This window comes from Myotis yumanensis, unplaced genomic scaffold, assembly GCF_028538775.1.
Source record: "Myotis yumanensis isolate MYYU_CA2020_CCGP unplaced genomic scaffold, mMyoYum1.0.hap1 SCAF_17, whole genome shotgun sequence".
NCBI lineage: Eukaryota > Metazoa > Chordata > Mammalia > Chiroptera > Vespertilionidae > Myotis > Myotis yumanensis.
In genome coordinates, this window is record NW_027223768.1 from 1,583,335 (window position 1) to 1,607,452 (window position 24,118).

Sequence of the window (24,118 nt, forward strand, 5' to 3'; positions counted from 1 at the left end):
CTCTGCTTCGGAAAGGGCTGGTGGGGCTCCCGTTAAAACCAACTGAGCGATCTCAGAGGAATGCCTCTCTCTCTCTCTCTCTCTCTCTCTCTCTCTCTCTCTCGCTATCTCCCTGGGTCACAGGAAACCTTACCATATTATTTTTGCTTTGGAATGCGATGTTAGCTCATATACAGATCGCGTGCCTTTGGCTTACTCCACCCTTGCAAGCTCGCCCTGGATTAATGAAGAGACGGTGGGTCCCCAGAGAAACCTGTGGGCGAATTCAAGGGAATCTTCTCCACCAGCGAAGGGCGCTCTGGGGTTGTGGGGACCCCGCCTCGCACTGGTCAGGTACGCCCAGTGCGATGGTGCACTCGGCAAGAAAGGAAATTAAATCCCAGAATTTATTGCAACGACTCACAACCTCCAATTGTTTCTATTTTCTCATCCCCAGGAGCCCTTCCCGGGAATTGACCTGTCAGCAGGCAGGGGGGGAATAACCCTGATTTATCACCCAAAGCCAAGTGAGACTTAAGCTGGAGGGATATGGGGGGCGGGGGTCCTACAAGGAGAGAGGACGTTAGGTTGAAGTTGACAGAGCCGGAGAGGGAAGTCATTAATGGAAAATCCAGGGCTGACAGGCATTTACTTTGGCCTTTTAGCAAACTGGACCCCAAGGCTTACAAAATCTTCGCGGAGCCTCCGTAGCAGCTGATCCTTTACATGATACATGGGAGCGGACCGGGCCGCTGACTCCCAAGAAACCCCAGAGAGCAGAGGGGACACCAGGGAGTCCACCTCATTTACACAGGCTTCCTGACAGAGGAAGCCATGGCCCCACCTTCCACAGTAAACAGTGAAAAATGCTCTCGCTGTCTCCTCCTTCAAACCTGTAAGTTCACAAAACCTCATGCTGATGAAGAGTCTTCAGGGCGTTTGTGGAAATTCTCTAACCTCTGGCCGTGTTATCTCAAACTGTGAAGATGAAACACTCCCATGTACAGCTAATGAATCCATTCTCCTTCCAGATCCTCTAATGTATGCGACTTTTAGTCAAAGTATTTTATTAACCTTCTGGGGCTGCAACTCATCTGACATATGGTTTTATGAAATTTCATGTTTTTTTTCTAGTCAAGTTGTGGGATAAAAATACTGTCGGGGGCACAACGCACAGCTTAGCTGTGTTATCACACTAACCGCTTCGGAGATCAACACGGCACCGACGGTTGTAAAGTCACTTTCCCATTTCCACGCGGTAAGAGGGACGAAGCAATGAGCACCTCTTACCTCCGTAGCGAACTGCTGCAGCCCGCCGATGTTAATGGGGCCCTCCTCCGTGGCATAGAGGTTGCAGCCGCCCACACACAGGTCGGAGGTGGGGCACACCATCCCACAGGTCAGGCCAAGGGGGTTGTCCGAGAAAATCATCTTGGCGGCTCCATAATAGTTCTGCCAAAATAAAATAAAATGTCATGATGTACCAGCCTACCTTCAACACTCAAATGAAGGCCTATTCTAGGAGGTAATTGGGTTGGAGATCAAGACACAAAAGATGCAAGGCTTTCAATAATACTGCTTCCCATCAGGACCCATCAAGTAATAACCCGCAGAGGATGCAACATCTAGGAGTGTTCAGTATAGGGCATATGGATAAACCAGTGGTTCTCAACCTTCCTAATGCCACGACCCTTTAATACAGTTCCTCATGTTGTGGTGACCCCCAATTTCATTGTTACAAATTGAATATAATGAAAGCATAGTGATTCACCACAAAAACAATATGTAATTATATATGTGTTTTCCGATGGTCTTAGGCGACCCCTGTGAAAGGGTCGTTCAGCCCCCAAAGGGGTCTCGACCCACTGGTTGAGAACCGCTGGGATAAATGAACAATTCATCAATTTTGGAAAACTAAACTTTAAAATGTAAGTGTTCTGTAATCATTTTCTTTACAAGGCATCTTGCTATAGCCTGCCCTAAGTTATTTTCATTTTTAACAGTGGTAAATGAGGTATATACTGCTTGTACAAGCTTTTAAACCTAAATCTTTTTTTTAAAATATATTTTTATTGATTTCAGAGAGGAAGGGAGAGGGAGAGAGAGAAACATCAATGATGAGAGAGAAACAATGATCGGCTGCCTCCTGCACGCCCCACACTGGGGATCGAGCCCACAACCCAGGCCTGTGCCCTGACCAGGAATTGAACCTTGACCTTCTGGTTCATAGATCAATGCTCAACCACTGAGCCACGCTGGCCGGACAAAACCTAAATCTTAAAATTTAAAAAAACAAAACAAAAACAGTGGCACTGAATTAGAAGCAGCCGGGGGTCTTTCTCGTCATTCCCCCGACGTCTGCAGGGAAACTGTGTGAAGAACTCTGTGCTCGGAGGCCTGGTTGCCAAGTTTGTAAGGAGGAAAATGCCCATAAACAGGGCGGGCTCCTTTTCTCAGAATTTCCCTACAAACTTTCCAACCATCTCCTATGTTCCCCCACGTGCTCAAATCAACTTTTGTAAAAATTCAAAAAAAAAAAAAGAACTCCGTGCTGATTGTCACCCTCTCTCACATACTGTTACCCAAAGGTGCAGACGACGCTCAGGACACGTCCTCCTGGGCCACCTGACGAGCTCCCGTCCCCCACGCCCTCCCCCACACCCTCCCCCACACCTGGCTACGACCCACGCACGGTACCCAGAGGCTGCTGAACCCAACTTGTCCCAAAATGGTACAATTGTGTCTTTATTTACTCAATAAAGAACAAAAATAACAAGTTTCATATTTCGGGGCCATTTTTTCCCCTAATCAAAGAGAGATTTAGACCTGACCAGTAATCCTCAAAACGGTCAAGTACATAAAAAAATAAGGATAATTTGAAAACAACTGTATCAGTCAAGAGGACCTCAGGAGACATGAGAACTACAGGTACGATGTTATTCTGGACAGAATCCTCGATCAGAACGGGGGTCTAGGTAGAAACGAGAACATCTGAAGCAACTATAGACTCAGTTACTGATAAGGTTTCATCAATTGTAACAAATGTGCTCAAATACGAATGTTCATGGGGAGACTGCGTGCAGATGCATATGGGAGTTCTCTGCACAATCTTCACAATTTTTCTGTAAATAAAAAACTGCACTAATAATACAGTTTTAAAAAGAGATTGTAGCAGGTACTTAGTGCTATGAAACTCATGCATTTATTTTGCCTTTGGCTTTGTTTGCAATCCTTTTAAAGGTCTTTGAAACCACACACATGGCTTCTATGAGTAACCTCAAGCATAAATACAATTATTAGAGACTACAGACCACTGATGATGGTAAACAACAATCACCTTCGGTATTTATTGACACTGGTCCATTCCCAGCACTCTGCCCCGCCTTCCTATTTATTCAGTATCCCCACTCATCTTATGTAAGACATACGGCACTCAATAAAAAAAAACAAGAAAACTTTTAGGCACAAGAAGAGACAATTAAATGCCTCACGATCTGAGAAAATAAGAGGTAAATGAGGCAGAGCCCAGGTGACCTAGACATTGAAGTTAGCAGAAAAAAACTTTAAAATAATCTTGATGACAATTCAGGCAAAGAAAAGGCAAACTAAATAGATGAAACCATGCAAAACATAACCAGAATACTGAAATCTGTTTTAAGAGAATCAAACTGCCATTCTGCAATGGAATAACACATTTAAAAATAGACTTTAATGCATACTTTTAACGGCATTCGCAATGATTTAACTGCATTTGTCATATTCAATGTGTCTCCTTAGCAACCGAGACATGTCTGACACGTGAGAACGGTTCTTCAGTGCACATTTTCTGAATCGGTCCGAGGAATGTGTTGTGAAGTGCAGCCGATAAACAAGGTGACGTAGGTGGAAAGGTTAAATAATCTGCCAGAGGGTCACACAGCCGATACCCGGCCGAGCTGGGACTCAGAGCCGTACGCCTGACCTGTGAAGGCCCAGGAAGATGCCGATACTCAAGCGTCTGTCCCTCTCCTGGGAACAGCAGATCGCCGACAATGAAACCGTTTAGTGACTCTTCAACACTCCGGCGACTCCACGTCTAACCTCACACCAAAATAAAACTGTCAGAGGCCTCAAAAATTTTAAAAATTAGTAAGAATGACTGAGGGCTTCACAAATGAGAAGCACCATAGCAATTTCTGGAAACGTCCCATGCCTGCTCCCCGACATCGAGACGCCGGTACCAGAGGGAAGAAGTCGTGTCGGACTGCGGTGCAGAGTCAGCTTGGCATGGGCGGCCGTGAAAACGATTCTGGGGCGACAGGGCTACGGTGCGAGGGGAAGACATGCAGGGCAACACTCAGGAGTGTTCAGAAAACATCTGGTGCGATCGAGCACGTGGCAATCTGGCTACGTCAGTTCATTCTCTCACTCAGGAAGTGACGATTCCAAGACAGAGTTGGGAAAAGTGTTTGCACCTAATTACCAGAATCCTGACTACCGACCAGAGGGGCGGGTTTGGCACTTTTCAACAAGAAGGTGTCAGCATTCAGGGACCAGCCGGGAAGACTGTTTGGTACAGACGCCCTGGCTGGTGTGGCTCAGTGGATAGGGTGTCAGCCTGCGGACTGAAGGGTCCCAGGTTCGATTCTGGCCAAGGGCACATGCCTGGGTCGTGGGTTGGATCCCCAGTAGGAAGCGTGCAGGAGGCAGCCGATCAACGATTCTCCCTCATCATCGATGTTTCTATCTCTTTCCCTCACCCTTCTCTGAAATAAAAATAAATATATTTTTAAAAGATTATTGCACAGATAATGTGGGAATTCTCAGAAATGGAGTGAAATGATAGGAATGTAAGGAAGACAGGATGGTATCTCAGAAAGGAAAGCCTCGCCACACCACAGAACAAGACACGGCGGAGCCATGGCTGAGCCTTCACCATCGTCCTCGCAAACAAGCATGGAGACGTGGCAGGGACCCCCACCCCCCGCCCCCGCCCCGGGAATCTGTGTGCTCCGAGCCAGAGCCCCAGAAACCCGTGCAAAAGGGAGCACCCATCAACTCTGCCCACGGACCCGTCAAAATCAACAGGAATTCTTTCCTCTGCCAGGAAGTGGGCCGGTTCCCGGCGCCCTCCTCCCCAACAAGAGGCCTGGCTCCTCGCCTGTGAGCCCCCCAGCCTTTCTCAGAGGAAAGGCCAGCACACTGACATGTGGGGGGCACTTCAGAGCCACCGGCCGCCGCCTCGTCCAGACTCAGACCCACTCCAACCGGCGCCTTCATGCGATTCAATCCGTCGCCGGCGTCTGACCTTCCACTGGGGGAAGGAGCACGGACGGGCCTGTTCGGTGGGATCTGGGCGAGGAGGTATCTTATGTCTAAAGCCTGAGGAATTGTACCCCTTCGCTAAACAAACACTGAAAAGGCAAAAAGAAAAAAATATTGGCTATGTTTGTTGTGTGTATCAACACAAAAGAACAGGCACTGAATGTTCTCCTGTCCACTAACTTACCCATTAGCTCCTCTGTTACTCACTGGGGTTTTCAAATCACGCGCTGAGGTACAAAACATGGGCCAGGTATGCAAGTTGTTTTCAGATAACTTTTACTTTTGCCGGGCCAGTGTGGCCCAGTGGTTGAGCATAGACCCATGAACCAGGCGGTCTCAGCTTGATCCCCAGCAGGGGGCGTGCAGGAGGCAGCTGATGGATGATTCTCTCTCGTCATTAATGTTTCTCTCTCCCCTCCCCACTGCCTGCCTCTCTGAAATCAATAAGAATATATTTTAAAAATTCGACTAAGTTGTATATCTTCCTAAAAAGTAACCAGAATTATGGCTTAAATATTATTCTTTTTTTACCTGAACAGACAAAAATGAACACATACTAATGGGGCATTTGGTGTCTAGGATCTGAGGTGGAAATTTAGCGTCTGGATGTATTATTAAACTTCGTATCTCTCTCTTCTGAAAGATGCGGTACTGAAAACAAAGCAACGTCACCCGTGACTCAGGAGAGAGAGGGGAATTACTCCCTCTCTGATTTAATTTAAAATACACTGGAAAAAACAACATGCACTGATTACTAATATTCAGTCACACAGAGAAAAATGGTGGAGGCTTTGGTTGTTCCTTTGTTTTTAAAAAATCATTTGTTAATTTAAACAGCAAAAATATTCAAGTCAAATTGCTAGTTGAGTTTTAAAAATAAGTTTATATTCCCAGTAACAAACACATGTAATAGCAAAGTTATAAATCGGAGGAGAGAAAGAGCTCAAGACAATTTCACCCCAAATAGTCTGACCCCAAACAAGACTTGAAGCAAGCCCAGTGACTCCCGCAAAACACCAAACGCATAAGATAATTACTTAATAAGCTCAGAATTTCCTTCTTTATGCTATTGGAGCTAGACTATAATTGAACACTCCTATTTTCTTCTATTCAAAAAAATAAAGTCAGGCTATTTTCTGAGGAGAATGAGAGCTGCCCTCGCTGTCAGGGTGCTGTGTGGAGCACACTGTGATGACATTAGGGCTGATGACAGCTGGACGACACTGCTTGTACAGTGGCTACAAACAGATGTATCAGAGCAGTCTCCCTGCCATGGACACTAATTTAAACCCATCACTCCTTTCAAAATTAGAATTAGTTTTGATGATATTAAGTTAACACTCTTCGATTTATCAAAGTCATTTTCAAAACACAAAGCTGCAGTTTCTTTATGATGAAGTTATACCCTTTATCCACCATTCAAGATGTGAATAGGCCAGGCTAGCGTGGCTCAGTGCTTGAGTGTCAACCTATGAACCAGGAGGTCACGGTTCGATTCCTGGTCAGGGCACATGCCCGGGTTGCGGGCTCGAACCCCCGTGTGGGGCGTGCAGGAGGCAGCCGATCAGTGATTCTCTCTCATCACTGATGTTTCTATCTCTCTCTCTCCTTCTCCCTTCCTCTCTGAAATCAATAAAAATATATTTAAAATAAATAAGTAAATAAAAATTGAAAAGGGTGTTAATAGCACTTGGAAAGTGCCCACAAATAGCACATGGGTTACTTATTTAGGGCATCATATCTGAATAATAACTCAGAGTATAGACCGGTATTCATGCCGATAGTGCAGTGGGAGGCAGGCAGAAGCACACCGGACAAGGTTCCGGAACATTCAGTTATGTTACTAAGCAGTTGCGTGACCCCAATAGGTCAGTTAGCCTTGCTGGGTTCCAAATTTTTATTTCATACATGAGATGGCTCGTTACATTACAACTTCACTCGTCTGGCTTCTGTTCCCTTGACTTTCACTTATTAACATTAAAAATATTCTAATGAGGATGTTCTGTGTTTGTACCAACTATTCTTTGTCTTGATGACACTAAAGAAAAAGTTTAATTATGTAAATTAATGCAAATATGGAACCATATATCGTTGTTGTATTTTAAACATAGTTGCCATTTTCAAAAATATTTACAAAGGCATCTATTTAAATGTGTCCATACACAGACACACAACCACAAACCATGTGTTATTACTGGTTTCAAATGAAACTGGCTTACGATACACAATGACCATCTTTCTCCTTTAGTTCTACCCGCGTTACTTTTAGTTTTTATATTGCTTGAATTTTATAATGGCTTGACTAACAATTTGTGAGTTGTAGGAAGTTTTTCAGAACTAAATATTCTTCTTTGGAAGCAAATATGAAGAAAAGCAGTTACCATTCCACATTGTATTGGCTGGGATTAAAAGTAAAAATGTAATCTTTTAAAGGCCCAAAGGCATGTTTTACAAAACAGAAATGAGATAGATTTTGCTAAGCATTAATGATTCAACAGTGCACACTCATCTATCTTCTTCCCCACAACACATTAAAGAAATGGGGCATTTTGAAAATAAGATACCAGTCCTTTGTTTTGAAATTCTACCATTTGCCAGACTCAACCTTAGGAAGTTATAGATCAAAGCTAAAGGTTGAATTCTGAAAAATTTAGTTAATGTTGTATCAGCTGACAAATGAGGCAGAAATGAGCTTACACTTGCATTGATAATTGTAAATTAATATTTTATTATGGTCTGAACACAGCGATCCATAATTATTTTGTAGAACAGTTTTTTCCATTTTTTAAAACTAGTTGTACACTTAGAGGAAAGTTAGGGTATTCGGAAAATAAGTACAATATCTGGGAAACGTCCTCACCTACGGATAATGTACATGACACAGAATAGGAGTAAGAACCCCGCAGACCTGTCAGAGACAGATCGACAGGGTAAACAGGTGGTTTGGAGACAGGCCTACACGAATCCAGAGTTAAATATGTGACAAAGGGGGCATTTCAGAATAGTGGGGAAATATACTATATACAAACAGATTTGGAACAATTAGTCATTTAGGGGGGAAAAATCCAAATCTTTCCCTCACTGGATACCAACATAAAAAATTAGCGTAGGGCCTGTCACATGTTACTCTGTAACCTTTGGGCTCTATTTTAATTCACTGTTAAATTTTGCCGTATTATTTTTACTAGAAACAGACATGCTCATTGTAGAAGTATAATAATATGGAGCTTTATAAGAAACAGGCTAATAACTTCTCTCCTCCCCGCCCTCAACCTCAATCAATGAAGGAGATTAAGTTTAAATTAAATCCTTCTAGTCCAGGTTCAGCTTATATATAAGTTGGAATTTTTTCTAAAGAGAGAGCCACGCTTTTCATATTAAGATGCCGCCTACTCCTCTTCACTTACTAAGGATATACTTCTAGATCAATAAATATAACAGCAATACATTTCTAAAACATAGTCATAACAGTCTATAAAATATAGTGTAACAGAGTTGGCAATTTTTTTAAATGATGGGCACTCTAGTTGTCTTGAGTTTTCTGCTATTTCAAAACAATCCTACAATTGCTACCATCACTGCTCCTGTGCGTAGGCTATTACATGGTGGTACTTTTATTTCTCTCGGAAGGACAAATAGGAAAGCATTTCTGGCACAAGAGTATAGAAATGTTCGCAAGAGCCAAGCATTTTCCCACGGTACGAGACTTCCTGTTTTCTTCCTCCTGAACGGCACAGAAGGTTACTGAACATTTCGGCTTCAACAATCAGATGGGGAGAAACTGGCGTCTCATCCTTTGACTGGCCTACTAATATTTCTGAGCAACAGGAGGACACCTCTAATGTCATTATTAATCACTTGTATCACCTCTTCTATAATGTGTGTAGCTTTTGCCCTTGCATCGCCTGGGTTGGCTTATTAATCTCATTCACATTTTCAGGAACTCCTCTGATGAACAGAGAAGTTACCAGCTAGCCCAGGGGTGGGCAAACTTTTTGACTCGAGGGCCACAATGGGTTCTTAAACTGGACCGGAGGCCGGAACAAAAGCATGGATGGAGTGTTTGTGTGAACTAATATAAATTCAAAGTAAACATCATTACATAAAAGGGTACGGTCTTTTTTTTTTAGTTTTATTCATTTCAAACGGGCCGGATCCGGCCTGCGGGCCGTAGTTTGCCCACGGCTGAGCTAGCCTCACACGTGCATGGCAAAAAACTTCCACTTGGTTTCATGTTTGGTTGGTTATTTATTATGTTAAAAATACGTTTTAAAATGTGCACCGCAAAATTTGCTCTCACTTAGTTTGGAGCTTCAAAATGATCCTTAACTGTGTTTCTTTTTATATGTAAAAGTAAGTCCAGATAACATTCATTTGATGGCCTGACCGCGGATCCTAAAGGTAAAGTCAAAATTATACCACAGCCATGTTTCAAAGAACCCATCATCTTCCAAAGGAATTGAAAAGTCCTCTTCATTATATATATTATGCTCTCATATTCACTTGGTTCTATTTACAAACTTTCATCTGCTCCAGAAATGTGTATCCTTCCACCAGCACCTCGCTGTTTTGAGTAGAGTAGCCTTATCGGGAATTTCAATATCTGATATGGCAGATCTTTGTCTTATTTTTCAGAAGCTTCTTACAAGTATTACTGATACAACAATAAACTCTGCCGGTTACTTTCACTAGGGATCTGTGCTAAAGCATCTTCCATCTCACATGGAGTCATGGAGTCAAGCTTTTCTCTAACGTGTATATTCCATTTATTTATCTAGATATAGAAGGCACACAAAAGCACAGAGTTTCTATAAAATATGCAAATCAGTGGAAAAATCCACACTTTCCAGTTTCATCTAACATTAAAAACAATAACAACAAAGATCTCCATTGTTTGAAATCTCCATTGCAAACAAGGAAACCTTTTTAAAGCAGGGACTCCCCCTCCCCCGCACTTACAGACTGACCTCAGGCATTCTTCTATCAAGTACTGTGTTTGCTCAAAGGAAAACCAGCAAGAACCAGAGCCCAGCCTCCCCAGGCTGGTGACTGAGAGGCAATCGCCAACAACCCCGCACAGAGGGCACAGGGCAAGACTAGGGAGGCGGTGGGCAGCCGGGGGGGGGGGGGGGGGGGGGGGGGGGGGGGGGGGGGTAAAGGGTGGAAGTACCGGCCTAAACACTCCACTGAATCACAGACACCCGCACGATGCGACGCAAGTGGCATCCTTTTCTGGAGACTAAGGCTCCCTGAGTCTGGGGACCCAATTCCCTCTCCACCTGGGAAGGCCCCCGCCTGGGCTGAGGGCCCCAGAGCGAGCTGGAAGGGCCTACACTGCACAGGCTGATGAATCTCTCTCTTTACAAAAAGCAAGAGCCTCTGGCCTTCTAATTGCCACAGTGATTCGGCAACAACGCAGGGCTTACAAGGGCTCCTTAAGGCCTGCGAAGACCTCCTTTTCCATCAGTATCTCCACATCCCCGCCTCCGCAGAACCCGTGGAACTGGATCCTGAGTGCAGCGCTCCTTGGGGGGTAAAGAATGGGCACAATGAACCAAACGGGACGCTTCTTCCTTTAGAGAGGATTCTGATCTTGCTGAGACATTTTATAAACTTGGCGAAGGAGACCACCATTCCTGTCTTTTTTTTTTTTTAATTTTGAATGAAGGGGGCGTACACTATTAGAATCTCAGAGCCACTACTGAATGTTAGCCTTTCTAGGGAGACTTTGCTAGCCGGGGTCATATTCTAATCTCTCTCACACTTGAAGGCAGGAGTACTTACTGCCTTGGGTATAACTGTAGCCAACACATACTGGACTCCAAAGTTTGGGCATTTTCTTTCACTCCTTTTCTCATCCTATATAATAAAACTCTAATATGTAAATCAACTGAACGGGGACTGACTAGTCACTATGATGCGCACTGACCACCAGGGGGCAGATGCTCAATGCAGGAGCTGCCCCCTGGTGGTCAGTGCGCTCCCACAGGGGGAGACCCGCTCAGCCAGAAGCCGAGCTCATGGCTGGAGAGCGCTGGGGCAGGGGCGGGAGCCTCTTCCACCTCCACAGCAGCGCTGAGGGCCCCGCCAGCAGGCGGACATCCCCTGAGGGGTCCCGGACTGCGAGAGGGCACAGGCTGGGCTGAGGGACCCCCTCCCTCCCTCCAGTGCACGAATGTCGTGCACTGGGCTTCTAGTGAGGTTATAATTAAAGATTTCCTATGTATGTTTCACATAAGCCCTTTATTTTTTCACATATGACAAAATTCCTGTGAGGATGTCAGTTTGGGATACTCCAACGTTCATAAATGAGATCCCTTCCCAGAATCCATCTTATTAGTTACAAAACAAATACACAGCACTGAATATTTCATATCATCTATAGGATTAAATCTCAAATACTGAGCACAGAATTCAAAATTTTTCACAACCTAATCCCAATCCAATGGCCTTGTCTCTGTCCTAGCCACAGTGAATTTATTACATTTCCCTTAAACTTGATACGTACATGCCCACATTTCCTGCTTTTTCAAATGCTAAATACTCTTCCCCTGTTGCAACATTAACCACACTGAATTATGGTTATTCTTTGAACATAAATGTTCCTGCTCATAGATTATGAACTACAAAAAGGCAGGTGTGTATGGTACACGGTAGATGTTCAATAAGTGACAACTACAAAAGTAGTAACTACTTATATGGTATTCACCATATTGAGTGAATAGGGAAATTAATAATTCCACATCAACAAAATATTTCCTGAGTAATTACTATGTTAGAGATTTTCACCTTTATGTGTTGTTCAGTGTATACCGTGACCTTGTAAGACAAATACTATCTTTCATAAATAAAACTAAAGAGATAAGCATGACCTGCATGGCTCAGTGGTTGTGCATCGACCTATGAACCAGGAGGTCATGTTTTGATTCCTGGTCAGGGCACATGCCCTGGTTGCAGGCTCGATCTCTAGTGGGGGCGTGCAGGAGGCAGCCAGCCAATCAATGATTTTCTCTCATCACTGATGTTTCTATCTCTCTCTCCACCTCTCTTCCTCTCTGAAATCAATAAAAAATATATTTTTTAAAAAGTAAAGAGATTAGTTTTTCCTACATTCACTCTAAGAGGTCAAACTAAAAATTCCACCTAGATATCAAATCCCAATAAATCTGATGATGTAGGTTAATGCCATGACCTTTACCGCAGGAACAGCCTCAGGAATGATTCTTTTGAAATCCTACAGCTATATAAATGTATTATTTCCCTCCTAATCGATCTTTTAAAAGCTAATTGACATACTGAGAAATGATCTTTATCTACGGAAAGCCACCTGGCTGTGGGCCGCACACGGGGGTTGGTAGCGTTCTAGAACGTGCGTGTGAAGCCTGTGGACAGGATTCTCCGCGTCCTTAGGGGGGACTTCCTCCAGGCTCTGCCCGTTGTTAAAGGATAAGACACAACAAAAGGTGCTATTAGTTAATCATTCCATCAACCCACCACGCGCTTCCTGGGCGAAACCTGGGCTTAGCCTTACATCGATTTAAAAAACGAAACAGCGCACTTAAGAGATCAAAGCTCCTTCTGTCCCGCTCATGCCGCTTCCTAGGCTCTGCCTGTTTGGGATGGGGGTGGTTTTTGTCTGCAGCTCTACCGGCCTCTCTGATTTGCTCCACTCCATTCCTTCGCTGCCTCTCCGTGTGCCAGACGCTAAAACAAAGACTTTTCACAATTCGAAGCGCGCTGCGATGGTCGGAGGCAGTGCCCGCCTACAAGCAGTGAGCACGCTGACGCTCGAGTCCATCGAGTCGGTGAATACCTACGTCAAACCATCACTCATTTCAACAGGCGCTAATCTTTAAGACGATGAGCAACAGAATGCATTTTCACACGCATCTTATCACGGCGTGGAGGGGGCTGTCTAATGAAATGCGCCACATTTCCGCAGCCTACAGAAACCACGTTTTCAATTCTTTCACCCCATCTCTTCAGACACGCTTTATGCTCTCGTCGCAGGTCCCATCAGAGATGTGGATCAGCGGGTGCTGTGAGGTTGCAGTTGCAGACAGGCGCCTGAACTTACCTTGTTTGCGATGCTGGTGATGAAGGATTTGATGTCGATATTCGTGGGGCAGCTCTTCTGACACGGGGCGTCTGCACACTTCAGGCATCTGGGAAGTCAAACAGCTGGTTAGAGAAGTTACCAGTAGCTGAGATGACGTTCTATGTATCCTCTACCCTACACCCCGCCACAGTGAGTGAACAGCGAGGACAAATAAAACTGCACCACTTTCAGGTACAAAATCTTGTTATGCAAGAAAGTAAACATATTCTTTCCCTTCATTCGCACCTGCAGGGCTGTATAGAGTAGCAGGTGACAACCACCCCTGCTCGCCTTGTTCCTCCTTAGAGTTTTGGGGGTTCAGACTTATTTAAGATCCGTCATTCAGTCCTAGCCTGTTTGGCTCAGTGATTGGAGCGTTGGTCCTTCAACTGAAGGGTCACGGGTTCCATTCTGGTCAAGGGCACAAACCTGATCCCCAGCCTGGTCGGGACGCATGCGGGAGGCAACCAATAAATGTGTCTCTCACATGGATGTTTCTCTCTCTCCCCCCACCCCCCACTCTCTCTAAAAATCAATGGAAAGATATCCTCAGGTGAGGATTAACAACATCATAAAGAGCCATCATCCACTCATTGACCAAATCAGTCTTGTTTTGCTCCCTTACGAGGCGAGTAACCCTGGAGAGTGCAATCTTTTACGATAAAAGCTCTGTCTGCCTGCACACCACAATCACCACACCAAGCCAAGAGGTACCGTGCCTCATTCTACCCCTTGGAGCATCCTCTCTTCCTCCCTTAACCCCTCACCCCCCTTCTTTGGCTTTGGCTATCCCTCCCTGCCCAATTTCCTCATGTCTTTCACCCACACGCTACTCGCATGGCAACTGGGCTCTGTGGCAGCTGTGTGGGTGCACAGCCCACACCCCCTCCTGTCACTGACGCTTCTATCCCTCGAGGGCTGTGTCCTTGGCTGAAGAGAACAGACTGGGCCAAGATCAAGGCCCCTGTCCGTGGCAGGCCGTGTGCAGCTACAGGCCACGAGGGGCTCCGAGGCCAGGCCTGGCCCCGCTTGGGGACCAGGTCCGCAGGGACCCACTGCAGGCTGGGCGGGGGCTCTGTCCCTCCAATCCCCACTCCTTCTCTCTTGTACAGAGGCTGCTTATCCGCCAAGCCTCCCACAAACCCATCTCATCTCAGAACCTGTGCCTCCAAGCCACCTGGGAAGCCTGACCTATGCCCCAGGGCCCACAGAGGAGCCCTCGCCAGGCTGAGGGTGGGCCTGGGAACCTGAATTTCGGAGGGAACAACCTTTTGAGATGATTCTAATGTTGATGGCTGGACTCACTTAGTGAGAATCACAATTCTATAATGACTCCTTCCAGACTGAAACTCTGAAGAACCGTCTTTAATTCGCACATTAATGTCAGCTTGTTCATTTCCTCATTCTTTTCTTTAATAGTTAATGAGCCCGACCGGCGTGGCACAGTGGTTAAGCTTCGACCTATGAACCAGGGGGTCACGGTTCGATTCCTGGTCAGGGCACAGGCCCGGGTTTCGGGCTCGATCCCCAGTGTGGGGTGTGCAGGAGGCAGCTGGTCCATGATTGTCTCTCATCATGGATGTTTCTATTTCTTTCCCCCTCTCCCTTCCTCTCTGAAATCAATAAAAATATATTTTAAAAAAAGAATCAGTGGACATTAGGGAAGTGAAGGAGGGTGGATTTGGAGTTCAGGGTCACTCGAGACAAGAACCTGAGAAGAGAACATGATGGGTACGTGAACCAGTGGACTCTGGTCTGGCAGAGTGAGGGGGGGAGTAGGAAAACAGTAGACCAGAGATCTAAAACGTAAGCTACCACCCTGTCGCATCTGTCAGGAGACCAGAATTCTCTGAGAATTTCACTGAGAATGAACCCTCCGCGGCTCCATTGACAAAGGTGTCCGCCAGCTCGTTTTCCACCCTCTTCCCTGTGCTAAGACCTTGGTTCCTTTCCCAGGAGAGGACAGTGCCATCTCCTTGTCCTTCTGTTGTGCGTGGAAGAGTCTTCATTAGCCGAGCCGGTTTCTCAGTCCCTAATTAATATCTTGTTTCTACATCTGATCTCCTTTCTCTCGCCCGTGCCCTCAGCCTTCTCCCTAAATTAAATTCTACACAATGAGCACCGAAGGCTTTTCATAATCAATTGTCCTCTCCGAGCGGCAGTCATTAAGCCTCTCTCCCGTCCTGCCTCCAAACGCATTGTTAAGATTCACATCTATCATGCGGCAGCATTCCTCTCTTCTCATACTTGTGATTTTCACCCTAAAACAATGTTGCCGAGTTCAAGAAGAATGGCTTGAAAGCGTGATCAGCAGCGTACGGCGGACAACAATGCAAGAATAGCCCAATCCAGGGCCCATTCGTCCGCGACGCCGAAATGAGGCGATCCTTGTGTTACCTTCGCGTGAATTCATGCGCTGAGCACTAACAGTGATTTGAAAGGATGTCCTAGGATGCGATAAAATAAAAGAGCTGGAAATGTAGCCAATCGTATGCCATCTTAAATACCTCCTAATTTATTTTTTTTTAAGTCACTTCAACAGCTTTTTAAATACCTGTCGTTGAGTAGAAATAGAGCAACAGATAGATGGAGTGGAGTTCTCCCTAATGAAGTCACATGTTTTCTGCCTCCCCTCCACCACCCCTACCACCCAACGTGAATAATAAGGCAATTACAAAAGAAAGTTCTAATGTCAGCAGGTATGAATGAGTCACATGAGTGTCCAGTGTGGGTTTTTCTAGGCTTCCAGAAAAATCTTACATTCGACCCAAACAGATTCACCCAGCAGCCCTGACACGAGGTATGCATTTTTAGCTGTGGTTATTAAGTCTCTTTACCAAATAATTCTCCTTTTATTATGGAGCTAGTTCACAAATAACAGCTGTTGGAAATGTCAGATGTTAATGAGGCAGGGCGAAGCAGGCCTGGATTGCAGCATCCTTTTTTCTTTTTTTTTCCTCCGGTGCCATGAATATGCCGGGAATCGGCTGACTCTGATAATAACACCGTCTTGCAATTCTCTAAGCGTGCGGCAGCCCTAAAGTGCACGGGGCTGCCATTAATCCCACTTATCACTCTGACGGCTCAGTAATTACACCTCCGCCGGAGCCAGGTAGTCCTAATAGAACAGCAGCCGCGGCACGGGCACGCACGCCGGCGAGATGTTTTATTAAACGTGGTGGGGGTTGATCATCCAGTGACATTCCTGTTGACCTATTTTTCTATTTGACAATAAATTATCCTCTGACCACGCCATAATAGGTATTACGGAGTGCATTTGCGGTACCCGATCGGAATGGCACCGCATCACAGCGATGGAGGGAAATGGTGTAAATAAAATAGCAGAAATGCATGTCAGACGGTTATTACCCAAATTGCTCTAAATGACTGATACGGTGAAAAATCGCAGGCACCGTACTTAGGGGAATATGTCAACAATTACTGCAAACCACAGTTCCACGTACATCTTTCCCTTCGAAGTAACGTTTAAATGACTCGTCTTTATCTTCCGTCGTTTAATTCCCCTTCTATGTCTCAACATGACTCTGTTATAAGGTAGTTTATTTTTAAATGTGTCGCAAAGGGGGAGAGTTAATTCAGATAAACCATGATGTAATATTTTAATCCCCAAATAATTACATTTGTACGAAGAGGAGCATATTAGATGATGTTTGAGAGCAATGAAACATCTTAGATTTTTTACTCACGATAAACTTTGCTCATTTCCATTGTTAGTAGAGAGCATCGCAATGGATTTCATCAAAAGCAAAATATAGAGTCCTTAACAGTGTTAACTCTTCGTGATTCAATGTGACCATTAACAAATTTGTATAAAACATTAGTACCGCTACTTACGGGACAACAATCATTGGTGATATATTGATCAAGGCTCTTTCTCTAGGGAAAGAGGGCCAAGATCCCTGTTCCCAAATGCCAGCGGGGCTGTGCAGTTTTATTCCACAGCATGACACCCAGAACGTGAGCGCGAACGGCCAGCACTCCATCCCTCACACATCCAGGAGCCGGTGTCTGGGTCTGCTATTGTGATGCAGCTGCAACAGCTGGAATTGCAACCTACGCTTGCTAAGGAGTTTTCTAACCCATGTGTTTAAATAAGAATTTTTCAGTTAAAAAAAAAAAATCACAAAATCTATTTGAAAACCTTAAAACTTCACAGTGTATTTTCTTTGTTTTTGTTTTGCTAGACTTTGGTTCAATCAAGTCAGCCCTGCTCATCACGCTAGGTATCTGTATATATAAAAGCCTAATATGCAAATTGTCCCTGCGGGAGTTCTGCCAGGAGACTAATTGCTCGCTATGACATGCGCTGACCACCAGGGGGCGGCGTGAAACGAAGGAAGGCCCCGGCCAGCAGCTGAAAGGCCCCGATCAGCCCTGATCGCCGGCCAGGCCTAGGGACCTGACCTGTGCATGAATTTTGTGCACCGGGCCTCTAGTAATCTATATTAGTCTGTATGTAATCAAACTGGGCAAGTTAGTGCCTACATTAAAAAATTAAAATGTTTTCCTCATATTGATCCATTTCCTCAGATCATTGTTCAGCTCCTCCATATGGAATGTGTGAGTAAGCGAGAGGTAGCATTTGGGTGCAGGGTCTAACTTCCCCACCCTAAAACCACCACGTACGTAACTACGTAGTCCAATGTCTTCCCCCAACTCGGCAACATTTCTCTGTAACCCGAGCAGACGTGAGCATGCACAGGTTGAAGGGAAGGAGAGTGACTAGAGGCAGGGAGGTTACAAGTGTCACCCACCTGTCTGAGTTCCCCAGCTTGGTCCCCTGTAGCCAGATCCTGTCATAACAAAAGGGCCCAAGAATGATGGCTGGTCTCTTTAAAACACGACGGAACTAATGCAGTGTCCCAATACGTTCAACAGTCAAAGGCATTCTCAGTTTGGAAACAGCCCAAGTGCCCATCAGTAGACGAGCGGATAAAAAAGCTGTGGGACATTTACACCGTGGAATACTATGCAGCTGTGAAAAAGGGTCTCTTACCCTTTGGGACAGCGTGGATGGACATGAAAACTATTATGCTCAGTGAAATAAGCCAAGCTAAGAAAGACAAATATCACATGATCTCACTTTCTGTGGAATCTAATGAACAAAATGAATTGACCAAGAAGATAAAACCCAAAGCATGAGGCATGAAACAGACTCACATACCTTGATGTGGGGTTGGGGGACGAGAAGAGATAAAGCAAAGAAATTATAGTTATAGCCCATGGACTCGGGCAACAGGAGAGTGAAGACCTGAGGGAGACAGTTGGTAAGGGCCAGGAGGAGGGGGGATAAGGAGAAGAAATGGGAGACATCTGTGATGCTATATACTATATACTACATACTATATATACCACGTTCAAAGGCTGTTAAATCGCATTGTTTACCCATATCTTTGGAAAAAATCACTTCTACTGTGGTGGTAAACAACCTGCTTCCCTGTTTATAATGGTCTGGCCCTCTAGCAACTTCAGTGCGAAATTATAGCTAATTTACCTACAAACGTCAGGTGGTCATAATAATCTGGCCACTCAGTGTATATATAAAAGCCTAAGTGACCATTCAACCGTTTAACAGGTAGCTATGATGCGCAGTGACCACCAGGGGGCAGATGCTCGATGCACAGGCATGGAAACATGGAGCAGACTGAGAATCTCAGAGGGAAGGGGGGAGGAGGAAGGGCGGGAAGAGATTAACCAAAGATCTTATATGCATACTAGAGGCCTGGTGCACAGATCTGTGCACCAGTGGAGTCCCTCGGCCTGGCCTGTGGGGATCAGGCCAAAACTGGCAGTCTGACATCCCTTGAGTGGTCCCAGATTGCAAGAGGGCACAGGCCAGGCCGAGGGACCCCACCAGTGCACGAATCCGTGCACCGAGCCTCTAGTCATCAATAAAAAAAAAGAGAGAGAGAGAGAGAGAGAGAGCCATTCTCAGCTTCCATAACTCTCCCCGCTCCTCTGTGACACGGGTTCTTTCTAGCTCGGGGGTATTTGGAACTGACTTTGAATATTTCTGATGTGCGTCTTGGCCCGGCTTCCACATCTGCTGGGCTCCAAAGCTGTGGCAACATCATTAACAGTCACTGCATTTTTTATGCTGTGCACCATTCTGCCTTTCAAACACACCAATGATGTTCATGTTTAGGGCCCTTAATATGTACCTGCAGGTACAGGGTAGCACCAAAACACAATTTTTCAATAGAGCTATTTACTAGAAATTTCCCTTCACCTGTGGGCGCTCTGAGACACAGCAAAAGAAACAGCATTTAAAACAGCGCACACTTCACACAAGCAAAGGTCATGCTATTCTGCTGGGTGATCTTGCCCGCGAGTCTAGGAATAATGTGTAAAGAACATTTCTAGCCCTGACCAGCAGCCATCAGTTGGCTGAGCTTTGTCCCAGGCACCCAAAGGTCGCCGGTTCCATTCCCTGGTCAGGGCACATGCCTGGGCTGCAGGCTTGATCCATGGCAGGGGGCGTGCAAGAGGCAGCCAATAGATGCTTCTCATGTCAATGTTTCTCCCTCTCCCTTTCTCTCTCTCTAAAATCAATAAAGATGTATCCAACAAGCAAACGATGTTCCCACAACCTTTCTGTAGTCTGTGTCAGAGAATTATTAAGGGCGTGTCCCCGAGTAAGAGCCCACAGGATGCAACTAGTAAATCAAACCAGGCTTCCCTTCATCCCTGCTCTGCCCAGTACCTCCTGCACTGCTGTACCCTAAACGCCCATGTCAGGCACGTGCTCCCTTCCCCTTCCCACCGTCTGTCACCTGGTGAGATGGTAACGAGGTGCTTCTTACCCTGCAGCGTAGGGTCGCACTTTCCCCTGACCAACATGCTCTCTCTGTGCACATATGATCTTCCTAATAACTGATCAAAGACCTGTATTTCATAAGCCATTGTAACTGGAATGTTCCTATACACATCACACAGATCCGTTACACAAATCAGCAGTCTAGTTAGCATGGAGCCACTCTCAAAACCCCAAGTTTCCCCATGCATTTCGCAGCCCAACCTCCCGTCTCTGGTTGAACTACAAGCAGCCACGTGTGATTTTCCCGAGCCGGCATGCGGCTGCCGGGAACCACGTGGCGCCCCTCCCGTTCTGACCAGCTGCTCCATGAGGCTCAATCTACGTCTGATCCTGTACAGCCCTTGGAGGGATGCGGGGACGGGGACGGGGCTGACGGTTCCTGTGACAGCTTTCCTGCTCCTCAGCAATCCCATCTCGCCGGCACCGTTCCCCGGCGGTGTCATAACATCCCTGATTTATAGCGAGAATCCTCCCGGCGTCTTAGAGAAAAGACGCGGTTCCTTTGAGCATCTCCCTATGCTGTGCGGATCGCCTTCTGGAATGTGGGGACACCTGTTGTATGTTCATCTTCATGTCAGGGGCGCCCGCTGGGAAGGGATATAGATGAGTCATCGGGGGCTAAGAGTCAACTTTCCAGCAAATTTCAAAACTCAAAAGCTGTAGAGTTTATGACTTCTTTGCAGGCAGTTTCAGAAATAATATCAGAGTAAACTTGACGTAGAGATTTTTATCTTGTTTCTAATAAAGATGTAACAGAGAAACAGGATCCAGTAGGTAAGCCATACATAGGCTATTTGTCACGATACGATTCCTAGATTTACGGCATATGCTGATTATGAAAAAAAAATAATGTTTGTGTAAATCTGGAAACCTACTGAAGGGCACGTAGACTAAGGTTTCGGATAGATCTGACTTTATAGGATGCTGTTATGTACATTTCTTTGCAATGAGCACGTGTGGCATGTAATTGAAAAAGAAAAGACAGGACGTGGATGTGTTTAGCACTGAAATCACGTTATCCCGTGGAATTTTTATTGTTCGACTTTGGCCATTAGAGTTGACCCGGCGAAAGAAAACCCACCATGCCTCCACATTCTTTCCCTCTCCCCCCCGCAAGCCCCTACAGTCTTACAGAGGATCGTCCACAGTTTCAGTAGGACGAGCACATGGAACAGACTTCTGAGTAGCTGGTGGCCACAGCAGAGGGGCAGGGCTGGCCAAAGAAACAGAGTCAGTGCCGGCGCGGAGCACAGGGACTCACCGTCATTTATTCATTTATGTTTGCTAATCCTCACCCAAGGATTTTTTTCCCCCATTGCTTTTCAGAGAGAGAGTGGGAGGGAGGGAAGAGGAGGAAGAGAGACAGAGAGAAACATCAGTGTGAGAGAGACACATCGATTGGTTGCCTCCCGCACGCACCCCAACTCAGAGCTTGGAGTGAACCACAACCCAGGTAGGTGCCCTTGACCGGGAATCGAACCTGTGACCCTTCAGTGCCCAGGTCAGCACTCTAACCCCTGAGCCGCGCCCGACAGAGCACGGGGACTCACTGATCACAGTAAGGTAACCGTGTAGGAACTACCTGGCCTTCACATGATGAGAGAACAGACACCAATGACAGACTTAGAAAGAAAGAAATGTTCCCGCATCTCAGCTCTGTAAGTGTCATGGCGGAGTAGAAACAAGTCCATGTGAGATGACTTATTGAAATGCTACCGGGCGCTGAGTTCTGTGCCGGCGGAGGGGAGGAGTCACGGACACGCACGGGGAGATGGTGACACAGGGGACACCAGGCTCGCTGCCTGGGAGAGGCCTTTGTCCGGCTGTGTTCTCCTCTCTGCATGTGCAGCAGGGGTTGCAATATTTTCGGCGCCGACAGCGCAGATTCGCAGAGCGACCGCCAGACTGGGTTTCCTGCCCGTTGGAACGAGCCCATCTGTGGAGCCCAAACAGAGTTGTCTAAGGTGTTCCTCCAGGAAAAGGAGGCCACTCGCCCATTTTTTGAAGTAAAAAGTACCCCCACACACACCCACATTTAAACTAAATTAAATTTCAAGTTATACATGCCTTCCTTTTGCTTATCTAAATCTATCTTGATCACCCCAAGATAAAGAGAAATGTCTTCAGCACAAACATTTTTTAAGTTTCATACAATCCTGGCCGTCTTTTTAGAATAACCCATCTCTCGTCCTGACATTCTCCTGCTTAGGAGGAGGAATTCTGCCCAGCCGGTGTGGCTCGCTGGTGGAGCATCTCTTGCTATTCTGGACCCAGCATCTTATTGGACGTAAATGACCTATAGGAATAATAAAGATCAACCTTGCCAGGAGGAATGCCAGACAGACGAAATACAAACAAGGAGAAACAACCTGTAGAAACACCACAGACACGAGTCATGATAGAGGCAATAAAAATATACACAACGTCTAAACTCATGACCCAGCCGCAAACAAGTGTCACGATTCAACACTTGGAACATTCTATTTTGTGGCCAAAGAAGTCAGCAAGCCCCGAACTGCAGCTGCTGTGCCGGCCACTCGGGCCTCCCACCAGGTTCCGGCGGAGACGCGGACACTATTTCAGTCCTGGGGCATTTCCTGCCCGAGCCGACGCCGGGCGGCACAGGAAGAAGATGCAGAAATTCCAGGAAATTAATGACTATGAGAGAAAACAGATAAGAGCATAAATGTTTAATCTTCTCCATTTAAGCCACATCTTAAGATGGACCCGGTTCAGGCAATAACACTGTTTGGGAAATGAACGAATGGGGCGATGCTCTGATCGCTATCAGGAGGCTTTTGGAAAAAAATAAAATTAGCTTAGAAGCCAATGAACACAAGGTTCAGAAATGATATCTTGAGCACAGTCATCCGCTTGATATGACAGACACTCTAAAAACAGAAAAATAAAGCAGCGCAGGGCAAGGAATATATATACTTTTAAAAATGGGAAATTCTATCGACAAGGCTTCTAATGAAACGCGTATGACACAGAGGACGCTGCCACCGTTACACAGGTTAGCATAGGAAAGGCAGGCGAGGAAGGTGAGCGGTGGGACTAGGACTCACGGTGTTTGTGGCCTGTGGAATGTGAACACAGTATTTCCTTTGTCCCTGCTTCCCTCCCCCCTTTTTCCATCGGCCGATATCCAGAGAGCGTTTCCTGGCTGGGGATCTGGCCAGGTGCTGGAGAGACCGAGATGAGCGGGAGAGGAGACGGGCTCTGCCTTTAGGAAGCTCACAGTAAAGCTGGCCAGCGTGGCTCAGTGGTTGAGCATTGATCCATGAACCAGGAGGTCACGGTTCGATTCCCTGTCAGGGCACATGCCCGGGGTTGCAGGCTCGATACCCAGTAGGGGGCGTGCAGGAGGCAGCCAATCAGTGAATCACTTCCATCACTGATGTTCCTATCTCTCCCTCCTTTCCTCTCTGAAATCAATACAACTACTTTTTAAAAAAGAAGCTCACAGTGAGGAAGCCACAGAAATGCACACACATCCTCAGGTGCGGAACAGGTGAGAGATGGACAGATGCCCCTCAAGTCTAGAGGTGCCCCCATCTCTTCGTCCTTCTACCTTCACGGCCCATGAGAATGATGAAGATACAAAGCATGTGTTTCTGCAGGGTGTGTGTGGGATCCTGTGGGCAGGCCAAGTCATGTGGGGCTTCACGGAGATACCGAACCTAGTGACTAAGAGTATTGATTACCACCCACTGGAAGTGGCACAGAGCTCCCTGCCCAACAGCATTCAGCGTCACCTCCTCTGCACACAGGCCATCCATCTCTCTTCTTTCACCCACACCCCACGCAGTAGGCTCCCATCACAACCAGTACCGGCAGCGACGACAGAGTGTGATGGATTCTGGATGTAAATCCAGCGCCAGCACCTCCTCGCTTTG

General features: G+C 46.1%; 1 protein-coding gene across 2 annotated transcripts in view; it reads right to left on the reverse strand.

The window, feature by feature from the left end:
- Positions 1-24,118, reverse strand: part of DPYD (dihydropyrimidine dehydrogenase) — a 347,040-nt gene that overhangs the window by 228,109 nt on the left and 94,813 nt on the right. For both annotated transcript variants that reach the window (XM_070395710.1, XM_070395711.1), the window contains exons 4-5: positions 13,361-13,448; positions 1,270-1,431 (exon numbers count right to left, since the gene is read on the reverse strand). In XM_070395710.1, coding sequence (XP_070251811.1) covers positions 1,270-1,431; positions 13,361-13,448 — 250 coding nt within the window. The remainder of the gene's footprint in view (positions 1-1,269; positions 1,432-13,360; positions 13,449-24,118) is intronic.